General features: G+C 43.4%; 1 protein-coding gene across 8 annotated transcripts in view; it reads left to right on the plus strand.

Moving 5' to 3' along the window:
- Positions 1–12,585, plus strand: part of Tmed8 (transmembrane p24 trafficking protein family member 8) — a 34,872-nt gene extending 22,287 nt beyond the window's left edge. For 3 of the 8 annotated variants that reach the window (XM_027418613.2, XM_035445150.1, XM_035445152.1), the window contains 4 exons: positions 1,813–1,942; positions 4,306–4,432; positions 4,636–4,941; positions 6,329–12,585. In XM_027418613.2, the coding sequence (XP_027274414.1) occupies positions 1,813–1,942; positions 4,306–4,432; positions 4,636–4,941; positions 6,329–6,546 (781 nt within the window). In that variant the 3' untranslated portion in view covers positions 6,547–12,585. The other 5 variants (XM_035445149.1, XM_035445148.1, XM_027418614.2 and 2 more) reach the window with 5 other exon arrangements.
- Positions 12,586–13,786: the final 1,201 nt, after the last annotated feature.

A 13,786-nucleotide genomic window follows, 5' to 3' on the forward strand; every position in this document is an offset into this window, starting at 1 on the left:
CTCTCCCTCCTGCCCTCCCATCCCCCCATCCCATCCCCCATCCCCATCTCAGGGAGGGTGAGGCCACCCATGGGGGATCATCAAAGTCTGTCACATCACTGGGGCAGGACCTCAGCCCTCCCCCTTGTATCTAGACTGAGAGGGTATTAACACAAAATATCCAAATTTTTAAAAATTGTATTAAAAATTAAGGCTGAAAATTATGTTATTTTACTCATTTGAAAACAATAATTGGCTTACTACACATACTATAAATAATGTCTTTAATGAAACAATCAACTTCTAAAGCAAAGATAGCACAGTAAGAATATAAATCCCTTTAATGTCTGGTGAAATAAAAAACAATTGAATTTCCACCTCTGCTTCTTGATTCACTCTACAATAGTGTCACATGTCATGGAGTCTCTGAGAAATTCCACTGCCTACTTCAGAAAATGCAGAAAAGAAAATGGTATTTTAGTAGTAGTCTGGAAGGGTTTTAAAGTGTCAGGCACCCCTGAAGGGTCCTATGTCCTACAGGGGTCCCCAGACCATATGTTTATAACTCCTGCTTTAAAAATAAAATCCCCGTCACCTTTTATTGGCAATAGATTCTCAGAAGGTCTGGGGGATTGTGCTTCTGCCCTGCTCTTTGCTCATTATCTTAGTTAGGCTCGCTGAAGCCAGGGGATGTGGAAGGCAGCGTAACTCATCCCCTGTTCCATGAACTTTTCCTAGGGAGACAGACATGAGCAAACCCAGCTACTCACCTCAGGTAGGACACCAAGGACACACTCAGTTCTACCCAAGTGTAGCTTGGTGAGCCACTGCGTTTAATTGGAACGTGAAGCATGGACAACTTATGGATGGCTGCGTCACTGGAGAAGAAGTCTCACCACCTCCCAGCGTTTGTTAATTTCCTGTTTATCCTTGTGATTAATCAGAAGACACTTTTTGTTCAGTGGCCAGTTTCTGGCCTAGGCAACCTCATCTCTGTGTGACTTGTGTAGAACCAACTGGGGATCCAAACTGTTTATTGAAATTCTGGTTGGAACAAATAGTGAGAGAAGAATACAACTAGACCCATAGAAGAAGAGAGCAGCTGGGCTGCAAAGATGGCTCAGTGGTTAAGCGTGCTTGGTACACAGTCATGGAGACTGGAGTTTGGTTCCCAGCAGTGGTGTAACAAGCCAGGCATCCTGCAATTGCTTTAATTCCTGCTCTCGGGGATCTGATGCCCTCTTCTGGTCTCCATGTGAGCACAGGTGCCCTGGTGTACACACATTCTCACATTCTCACATTCTCACATTCTCTCTCTCTCTCTCTCTCTCTCTCTCTCTCTCACACACACACACACACACACAGGTTTTAAAAAGAAGAGCACAGAATGGTAATTACCAGGAGTTGGTTGTCACACAGTGGAGTGGGAATTGCTGGCACAGTAGGATTATGTTAATTAGCCTCATTTGATCATTTCACAGTATCTACATATATCACAGCATCATACGGTATGCAGCAGACATGCACATTTTAAATCTGTCAATTAAATAAATAAAACATAGCAACAAAGAAGACCAGACCCTGACTGAGTCCATCTGATGGCTGAGCTGTGTTTACTGTGGCTCATGAGCCCAGGGACTGGCTTTGTCTGTTGCTGTGCCCCTACTGTGAGCCAGTCAGCTCTGGGCAGTGGTCAGCTGAAGTGACATGGACCTAAATACAGAAATCAGGAGGGGTGGGGTGTCTTTTGAATGTTGATTTATTTCAGAGTTCCTCAGGAATGAATGTGCTTCCTCAGACCCCTTGAACTGACATGTTTTCTTCTTCTGAGAGGCCACAGATGGTATCTCCAGCGAGTAAGGATACCGAGGAAGATCTACAGAAAGCGGCTGGTGCTTCAGAGGGTCAGGCTCCGGGGGAGCAGGAGTTGCTGCCAGCAGGCCAGGCTCAGGTGCACAGTGAGGTAGGGGAGTATTCGGGCTCTCTTAAGAAAATGGGAGCTCCTGGTACCCAACTTAGGCACATAGTGGATGGGTTGGGGTTCTGAGATAGTAGCTCTCAGAATTCTCTGTCGCTCTCAGCAGGCATGTCCAACCTTTTGACATTGTGACATGTCATCATCTATAAAGTTCATGCTTGAGACCTGCACTATTGAGTTACAGAAAAATTTTTTTTTGAAACTTCGATGTTTTAAGTAACTTTGGGCTTCATGAGCCCAAAGTCAAATGCCCAGGGGACATGAGTTGGACACCCCTGTGGGGCATCTCAATTTTAATTATTTGGAGAATTAATTATCTGTCTCTCTCACACAGCCTGTCATTGTGTTAGCATACAAAAAAATGAAGTGTCAGAATAGATGTCTCATGTTCTCTAAAATCTTGATGTGAGCAGCCTGAAGTCATTGACTGTTTTAGCTGGACTATTCTTTTTTTTTTATAATTTATTTATTATGTATACAGTATTCTTTCTGCATGTATACCTGCATGCCAGAAGAGGGCACCAGATCTCATTATAGATGGCTGTGAGCCACCATGTGGTTGCTGGGAATTGAACTCAGGACCTCTGGAAGAGCAGCCAGGGCTCTTAACCTCTGAGCCATCTCTCCAGCCCCTTAGCTGGACTATTCTTATGAAGGTCTATTCTGTATTTTTGTAAAGAGTCTTAGGAGTGGTGTTAGTATCTAGTGATTCCTTTGACACAGAGGCAGAGCAGGCTGGGATGGTTTGTGTTATTATTTTCATTGGTAATGATGTAATAATTAGAATTTGTGTCAATAAAGACATTAAACATTTTACCTTTTGCATAATGTTTGGTAATTTATATGAATTTTTGTCTACAAACTTCATTTACTGCTGCTCATACTCTTGTGAGATGAACACCACTGTGTCCCCATTTAGCAGTAGTGGAAACTAAGGCTAAAAGCTTTACTAAGACTGTGCTGCTAAATAAGTTGCAAATTAAATCCACCCGTGTAAAAGGAAGGGTTTCCGGTAAGCACGATGGCCAGGGTCTGGTTCGATTTACTTAGCTGTGTGGATAAGAATGGAAGGGCTTGGCTTCAAAACGGGTCTTGTGAGAACACAGCCTGGGAGAGTTACAAACTTGATTTACTTGCACAAGTACAATTCCAGCCTCTTAACTGGCTTGCTGACTCACTGACATGCTCTCTCCTGTGGACAGTAGGGATAGATTTCTTGTTGAGTTGCCTACCAGCTGGGGAAGAAGCAGGAAATAAAGGCATAATGCATGAAACGGGAACACAATGTAGTGGTGTGGAGGGAAACCCCTCCAGAGTGATTGCAGACGTCTGTGTGGGTTAGGGAGGGCTTTTTGTATCAAATGCCATTTGTTATTCTTTTATGCAAGCCACATAGATATCAGGCAGCAGATGTACTGTTCAAATGGAAGTCCTATGGCTGGTTTAAAATGAAATTGCAATTATTAAGAGGTCATTGTGGGGCCAGAGAGATGGTTTCCTGGTTCAGCAGTTAAGAGCACTTGCTGCTTTTCCAGAGTCCCTGAGTTTGGTTCTCAGCACTCATGCCAAGTGGTCACATCTGCCTGTAACTGTAGCTCCAAGGTAGCCCATGTCCTTTTTTGTCCTCTGCAGGTACCATTTATACATGACACACACACACACACACACACACACACACACACACACACACACACACACACACACACACACAGTCTGAAAGACTATTGCTAGTAAAATACAGGGGGAGACAATTTATAGCCTGAGGTGTGAATAAGGGAGAAAGGGAGACATCGGATACAGAGGAATGGAAAGAGCTTGTAAGGACGAGAAGAAAATCAGAAACCACATACTCTCTGTGATTCTTTCGGTGAATGCGGTGGCTGACAGTGATATAAAAGTGATCCTTGAGTGAAGTGGCCTTTGATATAGAAGGCATCCTTGTAGCTGGGAAAGTGTGGCAGAGCGGGAGCGTATAGCCAACCTCCAAGTGGGAGTGTCAGGAGATGAGCCACTGGGAGGTGCAGTAAAGGCTGAGACAAGAGCAAGGCATAACCCAGAAACCCTTCTGATGTTGGCCCATAGCAAGCTCTGAGGATATTTGTGGGGAAGATTTTGCAGAGGTTCTGGAGGAGAAAAATCTTTTCTAGAGTTGTGAGACAGAGCTAAGGAATTTTTAGGGGACATTTTGGTAATGTTAAAAAGTAGAATTTTGGGGTAACTTGTACTGGGTGGAAACAAGGAGTGTTGATTAGCACATTAACTTCTGGTATCAGGGAAGAGTGGGGCATCCTGCATTTGGAAAAAGGCTGATTGGAATCAAGCCCTATAACCAGAATTCTGTTGTGCAGATGGCCAAGTACCAAGCTCCACAACGGCCAGGAGACATGGTCATGATCCAGTCTGAGCACACTGGAGCTGTAGATGTCCTTTCAGCAGATTTGGAATCTGCAGATCTTCTGGGGGATCACAGGAAAGGTGAGACCTTTGCAATCATAGAAGAGAGCTTTTTCATGTCTAATAGGTGCTTGAAGGACAGAAGACAGATGGAAGGACAGACAAAGTTGTGAAAGGAAGTAAGGAAGCCAGTTAGAAAGAATGTAGTATGTTAACCTTCCTAGCAAAAAGCAGGTCCAGGAGCGTTTCCCCACTTCTCGGTAGTAAGCTGTCTGTCCTTTCAGTCTCTCCGCCTCTGATGGCGCCTCCGTGCATCTGGACCTTTGCCAAAGTGAAGGAATTCAAAAGCAAGCTGGGCAAAGAGAAGAACAGCCGCCTGGTGGTGAAGCGCGGCGAAGTAGTCACCATCCGGGTCCCCACCCATCCCGAGGGAAAGCGCGTCTGCTGGGAATTTGCAACTGATGACTATGATATTGGTTTTGGAGTTTATTTTGACTGGACCCCAGTGACCAGCACTGATATAACCGTGCAGGTCAGTGATTCCAGCGAGGATGAGGATGATGAAGAGGAAGAAGAGGAGGAGCTAGAAGGTAAATTTAATTTTAATTCCATTTGCTCAACCCAATTGCTAGGGGCTGCTTTGCAGATTAAAGCATTTCTCCTCCCCATCAGAAGCCCAGCATTGCAAGCTGATGGGGTTGGTACTGATGCTTTGATGGAAAGCCCGCCTCCCCCCATCACCCTGGTCCCGCTCTTCCTTTCTCTCTCGATTTGAACAAGTACAGTTATTTCCCCATTCTCTCTGTGTGTATGGGCAGCAGGGTTTTTCAGATCACATTGGAACCTGAGATTATATTTTCTCTCTGTCTGTGTTGGAATATTTTTGATTTCGAGCCACACTCACTGCTTATAATAAGCTAGAGATACCCCTCCCTTCTTTCCTCCACACTGCCATTGCTGGCAGAATACAAATTCTTTGCTTCATGTTACGAGTAGTGTTCTCTGCTCCATTCCTTTTAAAAAAAATTTGTTTGCTTTTGTTTTTCAAGATAGGTTTTCTCTGTTTAGCCCTGGCTGTCCTGGAAATTGTTCTGTAGACCAGGCTGGCGTTGAACTTACAGAGATTCACCCCCCCCCACCTCCTAAGTGCTGGGATTAAAGGTGTGCACCACCAGCACCTGGCTTTAAACTTTTTTATTATCATATTTTATGTGCATGTTTTGCCTGCTTGTATGTCTGTGCACTGTGTATAAGCCTGGTGCCTGTAGAGTCCAGAAGAGGGAGTCAGATCTCCTGGAACTGGAGTTACAGATAGTTGTGAACCAAGATGTGGGAATCAAACCTGGATCCTCTGGAAGAGCAGCCAGTACTCTTAACCATTGAGCCACTGCTCCAGCCCCTCTCTGCTCCGTTCTTATTATTTGTTGTGTCTACTCATGATGGGACATATAGGGAGGAATCTAGTTCTAAGCGTTTGTAGTATCCCATGGCTTTATATATGATCACAAATCATTCTTTTGACTTGTTTTTTTCAAGTCTACCAGGAAATCTATGTGTATTTAGGGAAGGGGAGGGACCTTTTCTCTTATTTGCTATTTTTCAGGATGCCAAGGGGAAGGTTTTAGAGTCACCCTGTTCAGTGTGTTTGTTTATATTTCCTATTTCTATTAGCTATTCCTTTCCAGGTTTGCTCTCTAAATAGCTTTTCCTTTTGGGAACCAGGTGCATCTAAGGTTATCAGGTTGCATCATGGCTTCTCAGAGGAAGTACTACTGCTTACTGAGACTCATGGCCTTTGGGCTACTGAATGCCAGTTTCATTCTGATGTCATGTTGATGACCAGTAAGATGTGTGGACTTTTGTAGTGCCTGAGGGAGGACAATGGAGTCTGCACTTGAGAAGTGCTTGTCTCACCTTCAGGCAGGATGTATTCAGGCTACAAAATCTTATCTATACTCTGCCCTTTCTCTCCTGCAGAACCCGTCCCTGTGGGAGATGTGGAGAGAGGCTCCAGAAGTTCTCTACGGGGTCGCTATGGGGAGGTCATGCCTGTGTACCGGAGGGACAGCCACCGAGACGTGCAAGCTGGCAGCCATGACTACCCTGGGGAGGGCATCTACTTGCTCAAGTTTGACAACTCCTACTCCCTGCTCCGCAACAAGACTCTGTACTTCCACATCTATTACACTAGCTGAAGGATGCTAGGCTAGGGCAGGCTGTGTTTGCTGGCTGAAGCAGGCTGCCAGCTGGTGCCTCTTGTCTGTGAGCAAGGGCCTAAAGTTCGTGCCCTGCCTGGCATGCCTGGCTCTTGACCCTGTGTAGCTTTTCCCCTTTCTTGGCTTCTGCAGGTGGTGGTGTAGTGCTCCTGTCCTGTGGTCCCTGACTCTTACTCTTGTTGTTTCAGACTCCAGCAAAAACCCTCTCAGAAGGCCGCTAGCAGACAAAGGCCTAAAATGAAGTAGAGGATGTCTTTTATTGATTCACGCTGGTAGAGCTTGTCATTCAGGTTGCCGCTCACTCTTCTCCCGAGCCTGCAATGCCGATGTACTTAGCAGCGCCTACCCTCTTACATTTTTCGAGGTGCCAGAAGAGGGAAAAGCACATTGTCTATGAAAGAGCCCAATACTTTGGATGGAGAATGCTCCATCCAGCCTCTCAGCACTGCCATATTCCTGCCTGCTGGGCATTCTTAGTCTCTAGCTCAGGCTGAGAGCCCTCACTGCCTTGGATGGATATTATTATTCCTGATGAGTAGACCTTCCTCCTTCCTCTGTACCAAGTCTCTGTTTCTGCCATGTAGCAAGAACTTCCAAGCAATGGCAAGCTGTGATCAGTGTCCTAAGATCTACTGGGGCAAAAGTGGCCTCCATTACTTCCTGTCTGCAGAGCTATCTCCCTTACTAAGGGTGCTGGGAGTTGATGAAGAAGGGGTGGAGGCAGGCACTGAATTATCTCAGAAGCTGTCTTTTTGGAAGTCAAGTACCAGTGGTTGTTCCGTGGCACACCTCCTACCCCCCTTTAGGCTAGGGGTGTTACTTAGAAAATTTGCTTTGGAACCAAATACAGTGAAACCCAATCAGATTTGTAGTGATTCTGGGTTTGTGTTTTTTACATTGAGGATGTAAACGTTTGGTTTTCATAGTCCTTGGGGAAAGTAATCATGGAATTTTGCTGTTGCTGCTGACTGTGTGTGCTTCTTACCTGACCAAAGCCTGCGGGGACAGCCCTCTCAGTCTGTTCATTCTGAGGCTCTGGAGCCACACAGTGTTGTCATACTGCAGTGGGTGGCCACAGAGCACCGGTTGCTTGGGCTTCAGGTGGAACGGACAAACAATGAGGCATGGACCTCTGCAGTCATCTGCACCTCTTTGTTTCTTACTGTGTTGTCTGTCATTCTTCTGAATTTTGAATAATTAGGTTATTTATTGCTTTATTTATGTTTTTTTAAAGCACATTTCAGTTTGCCTTTGAAGCAGTTCCCATCTGTTTCCCATGAAGTTTTCCATCTGCTCTGAGCCATTAAGGCGGCCCCTTTTAATGGTGTTAAAGATGGTTTTAGGGCTTGGAAAATGATTGTGTATGTCCTTCCTGCATGCCAGTCCTGTGATGCCTTGGGAAGAGTCTGCTCTTTCAGAGAATGCTAGTCTATGTGTAGGTCCATCTCAGCACTCCCAGAGAGGAATGGGTGTGATGGATGCCCCTGCACTGGAGATTGACTTAAGGAACTGACTAGAGAGTCAGTGGTAGCCAAGTACCACGATTATCGGATGTCAAAGTCCTTTTCCTCCTCTGACACCCTCCTCATGATGTTTCCTTTGACACATTTCTTTATTGTGTGGTTGCAGGAGTGATCACTCCAAGAGCAGGGTCTTACCAGTAGGTCTGTGATCAGGGACAAAGGGAATGCATCCTGCACCTTGGTAAACCTGAAAGCTAACTGCAGGGTTATGGATTACCATAGCCTCTTGGCCACTAATCAGCACCATACCTCCATTATTTCATCATTGCCTTTGTGTTTTCTAGGGAATTATACTGGCAAAATCCACATCCAAGAAATTAGTAAAGTATTTGGGCAGAAACAAACTTTCTGGCCATCATGGCATCAGACAGATGAATTGACATAGAATCATGTTTTCACTGGTTGAGTGTAATCTGTAGAAAAGCTATTGAGGTATCTTCAAGTCAGTGTCGGTCCCACTTGTCCTGTTTTCCTATCACCAACTCCTAGCCTGCTCTCAGAATGGCACTGTCAGGCCCCAGTAGCAAGACCCCAGGGCTCCCCACAGTATTTAGGCTTTGCTGTGTCTTGTCTTTGGTTCTTTTCTGGAGGTCATGGTGGCTTATTTTCTTGGCGCTCCAGTTCTCTTGTACCAGGGAAGTCTGTGGGCTTCTCATCCCTCTAATGTGCCTGTCACTGGCTAGTCATTCTGCGACAGTTACTTCTTACTGGTTTTTCCTCAGCAGGGTTTCTTTGTCTCATGAACATAAAATAGCTAAGAGAAGATATGTCTACTGTATGATGAATTCACTATTCTACACTAAATTTTTGCAATGAGAACTTGAGAGACAAAGTATTATTTTCTGAAAACACAGGTAATTACAGAGAACACATACCTCACGGGTTCTAAGAATTGCCCTTTCCTTGGTCCGTCCCTGTTCAAGTTGCAACAACCAAATAATGAAATAAATTGTCTGTGTTTATCCTCACCCTGCTCTCTAAAGCACAAATAAAACTATGCAGTTGAAAGAAAGGATTTTGTTAGAGGGCAGATTGAGATTCTTTACACAAAAATGGCTGAATTCTTAAGGTTCTTTAGTGCATCTTATTTTGTTACTTCGTTAAGACACAGGACTTTTAAAAAGACATATCTAACATGCTATTTCTTCCAACATCTTATTATAAAAAATTTCAGCTAACAAAAAAGCATACACTTACATGCCACATGTATTTTTAAATTACAAACTGCCAGTTTTTAAACAAAGAGTGTACCGTTTAGTTCCCTTTGACATGGGCTGCCTAAAAGGTCTTCTCAGAAATGGCTGTTGGCCTCCGTCTTTCAGACAGCTAGCTAAATGTCCTTTACTTTGACTGTAACCTCAGTCGAAGGCTTTCCTCTCTAAGTGCATGTCGATGTGAAGGTGACTGTGTAGCTGCATCGAAAGCCTTCCCTCTCACCTGTCACTTGCTGACACACCCTTAGGACGCTCACATGCCAAGGCACTCTTCAGATAACACACAGAGATAGGTAGCAGCTTGAGAGTAGACTATTCCTAGTTATTTTCCTTATGGATGGATTCATGCACTTTAAAAAGATTTTATTTGGTATCTAGGAAAAATGGACTTTTAAAGAAGTGTATATTGTCTCATTATATGAATACAGACAAGTCAATCTGTAACTGTTTTATATTTGTAGGATTAGATGTCATTGTGGAGTTTATAATATATGCATTTTGATTTAGGTGAGTTCTACTCAGTTCCTTCTTTGAGAGAACTGGACAAAACCCAAATGCTAAAGTTTGTGATTGTTTATTTCTGTTTAAGGAGCACTCTGCCAGAAGTGTTCCTTCAACATCAGAGTCCGTGGTTCTGAGATGTGGGATTGAATGACCCTACTATTTATGTAGAAGTTTTTTTTAGTAGACAGAGGGGGTGGGGCGCAAATTAAACAACTTTGTGCTGCTTCAGAACTGCTTTTAAATGGGCAGCAAAGGGTGAAAAAAGGATAGAATAGAGGAGGGGAGAGCGAACACACTTATTTGGTATGTCCCAGAATTCATTTAGTGCTTCAGTGGCACTTTGCTCGTTGGAACTGTTTTGTAAACTGGAAGCCTTACTGCTGGTTCTCCTTGTGCTCAGTGGAGACTCCTGCAGCCCACTTTGCCATCTGTCAACAGGGTCATCTAGACGAATTTTTGAGTAGGTCTCCTCTGCTAAGTGTAACCACGACCTGAGGATTGGTGTTCTGTCTTCATCCTTTGAGGCTTAAGAGAGACAGCAGGATGAGAGAAGGCCACGAGTCAGTTCCACTTGTGGTGCCAAAGCCACGGTGTGGTTGTGAATGTGTCCCTGCAGGCATAATTCATGTGCACTTTGTCCACCACCACAAAGCCTACAACCATGTGAGTACTGGGGTAGCAAGCAGGTCTACAGGCCGGATAGCATCACCACCTCAAACCACACTTCTCTATCAGGGCTTCTGTTTGGAGCATCCACATTGACCTCCATCCTTCCTTTTTCCATATGAGCAGACGTGTAGAATGCCTACACTTTGGGAAAGGGGCAGCATGGGTCCCTTCAGAGTCTTACTGTTTGAAAAGGTAAGCTTTCATCTGAGGAAGGGAATTGGTGTCACTGCTGCTGTACGGGTCCTTGGTTAAGGGATGTGTCGTGTAAAAAGCAAGTCACTGTAGTCACTGTGTGCTTGTGCTCAGGGAGCTATCAGTCCTTTGGGGAGTAGAAAATGAGCATCAAAACAGTCCTAAGCTGGGTATCTTGATTTCCAGTGACCTACCTAGCACTCCTGGTGGTATATGTGGGGGACACTCATACAAGAACTTCTTGGATATATGTGTATCTGATGCTGGTCGGTGACGGCCTTTTGCTTTGTATATAATTTGTATAGCACCTGTGGGCATTCTCAGAGAACATCCAGTTATCTAGGGTGAACTGTGATCCAAAATCAAAAGCATCGTGTGGCCAGATTGCAGTCACTGTCCCCTCTAGACGTAGCATTGCCTTCTTGGATCAAGAAGGCTAACCAGGGCCTTCTGTTTGAACCATGGTCTCAAAGCGAAGGAAATACAATCAATGATACAAAGCCTGGTAGGGAATTGATAATTTGGCTCACTTACAAATAGTCATTCTTCATGAACAAAGTATAGACAGGACACTGGCTGTGAAATTGTAGGGCTGGTCCCTGGTTTGAATCCATGATTCGATTTTTAGCATTTGGAACACAGGCATGGCTCTTCATTCTAAGCTACAATAAAAAATGGTGTCCCAGAGACCTAGAAATACACACTGCTTTATGAAAGTTCAGTTTCTTGTCATTTTAATTGGGTAGCTTTTTTTACTTATCTGGGGGTAAAATTGTGTATGTGAAATGACTTATGGAAACAGAGTATATTTTCTGAAGTTCTGACAGAGGATTATGAAGGATTCTGAAGTTTGGAGTTGCAATGGTGTATAGTATTACAGAAGAGCCCTTAATTCACTGTCAATTTAAGGGAGTCCTCCAAAACTCATCATCACTCAGGGTTGAAATGCCTAGCCTGTAATGTCTCCTTGCTGTTGTTATTGTTCATTCTTAGGTTCAGGCCAGGACTCATCTAGAAAACATTATCTTAATTCCTTCTCTCATATCCTAAGCAGTACATTTTATTAAGACATTTTATGTTAAAAGTACATCTTGTGTCCGGTTCTGAGATTATTGTCCCATAAGTGAATTAGCTTTCATTTAATTAGTCTGGGTTGTTTCCATTTAGCCATATTAAAGAACAAGCCAGTCTGGAAAAAGCAGTCCCATGATGCATGACTTTGGTATATCCATGTGCCCTTAATAATGGGAAGTGTTTTGAAACACACGGAAGAAATGCTTGATGCTTTGTAATAAGTGATCGACTCTAGAGAGCAGAGTGGATAAGCATAGCGGGGGAAACCAGGAGGTGCTTGGAGATTTCCTAACCGAGATGCCATTTGCTTATACATCCAAAGGGCTACTTTGGAGCCATCATCTAGATTCATCAGTGGTTTAAAGGTGACTGTTTTTCTTTCCTTACTGTTGAGTATCATATACTGCTGCTATGGTCACCAAAAGTCTGGGAGGGAAACTATATCACAGTCTTGTCTTTTTTTTCTTCAAAATACAAAAAAAAAAAAAAAAAAAATCCAAACTAATCAGCTATTATAGTCAACTCGTTTTACATGTCATTCTGTCATGAGAAATGCTGTCAACATGTATCATTTGCACATGAAGAACTCTGTACCAATTGTGACTTAGTTCTTCGTTCTGTTGAGTGGCTTTTCTTTTGTCACACTGTGTATTTTCACCTCATGGCACTGAATGTGTTGCTGTGATACATGGGTGGATCCTGAGCCATGCTTAAACGGCCTACTTCTGATGTTTTTATATTATGTGACAGTTTTGTGAAATGCTTTTTTTTTTTTTGCATTTTTGTCTTCTTTTCCAAGTTTTGAAACCTGTCATAAATAAACTTTTTCACTGTGCACCTAACATATTTGAATTCTCTCTTAATAAGCCTGACTGATACTCATTTGAAACTTCATCTTTTCTCTTCAGCTTAAGAGGAAAAGTATTGAGTGAACCCTTGTGAGTTCATCCATAATCTTCTAAGATTATAAAATTAAGAAAAATTGCGACTGAGATGAATGTATGTAAATTCCTGTTGGAGCAGATGATGAAAAGATGGTTCAAAGTTCTCATTAGGAGTACTTGCTGCTCTTGTAGAGGACCCAGGTTCAGTTCCCAGGACCCCGTGGTGGCTCACAACCATCTGGAACTTCAGTTCCAAAGGACATATTCTTTTCTAGCCTCCAGTAGCATTGTATACACATGGTACCTAGACATACATGCAACCAAAACACCCATGCACATAAAATAAAAATAAAATTTAAAATCTTTGGGCTTGGAGAGATGTGCAAGTGATTGAGCACCAGTTGGTCTTGCAGAGCACCCACGTTTGGATTCTGGCACAGCATGCTACCCCTGCCCTAAGGGTCCTGTGTCTTCCTCTGACCTCGTAAGGTACCAGGGATTCATATATATCAATGCAGACAAAACGCTCATATATGTGAAAATTTGAAATGTAAAAATTAATTCATGACAGAGCATTATGAAATGGGAGCTAGGTTTGGGGAAATTAGGTTTATAGCAATGATTGGTAAACAGAACACTGCTTCAAGTTTAAAATTATTTTAGCTTTTAAAATAGTTCACACCTGTCATATGGCAGCTCACAAATTGCAGCTCTTGGCATCGTAAGAGTATTCACAGGAGCTGGAGAGATGGCCCAGCGGTTAAGAGCACTGGCTGTTCTTCCAGAGGTCCTGAGTTCAATTCCCAGCAACCACATGGTGGCTCACAACCATCTGTAATGAGATCTGGTACACTCTGCTGGCATGCAGGGCAGGCACAAGACTGTATACATAATAAATAAATAAAATCTTTAAAAAGGAAAAGAATTCACAAATTAGAATGGTGCCTGATCTTGGAACCAAGAGCTAAGTGAGTGTTCTAGTTGGAGTATAATGAATATCATACAAATGTGTATCCACCTGCTTACTCAATACATTTACCTCTTCCTGTAATGGACATGTAAACTTTTTTTGGGGGGAAATTCTGCCTTTTTTTCTATGCTCCACACCCAATATTAGGGATTGAATTATTATTTGGTTTATTCTTGAACTTTTTCCTGT

This window comes from Cricetulus griseus, chromosome 5, assembly GCF_003668045.3.
Source record: "Cricetulus griseus strain 17A/GY chromosome 5, alternate assembly CriGri-PICRH-1.0, whole genome shotgun sequence".
Classification (NCBI taxonomy): Eukaryota; Metazoa; Chordata; class Mammalia; order Rodentia; family Cricetidae; genus Cricetulus; species Cricetulus griseus.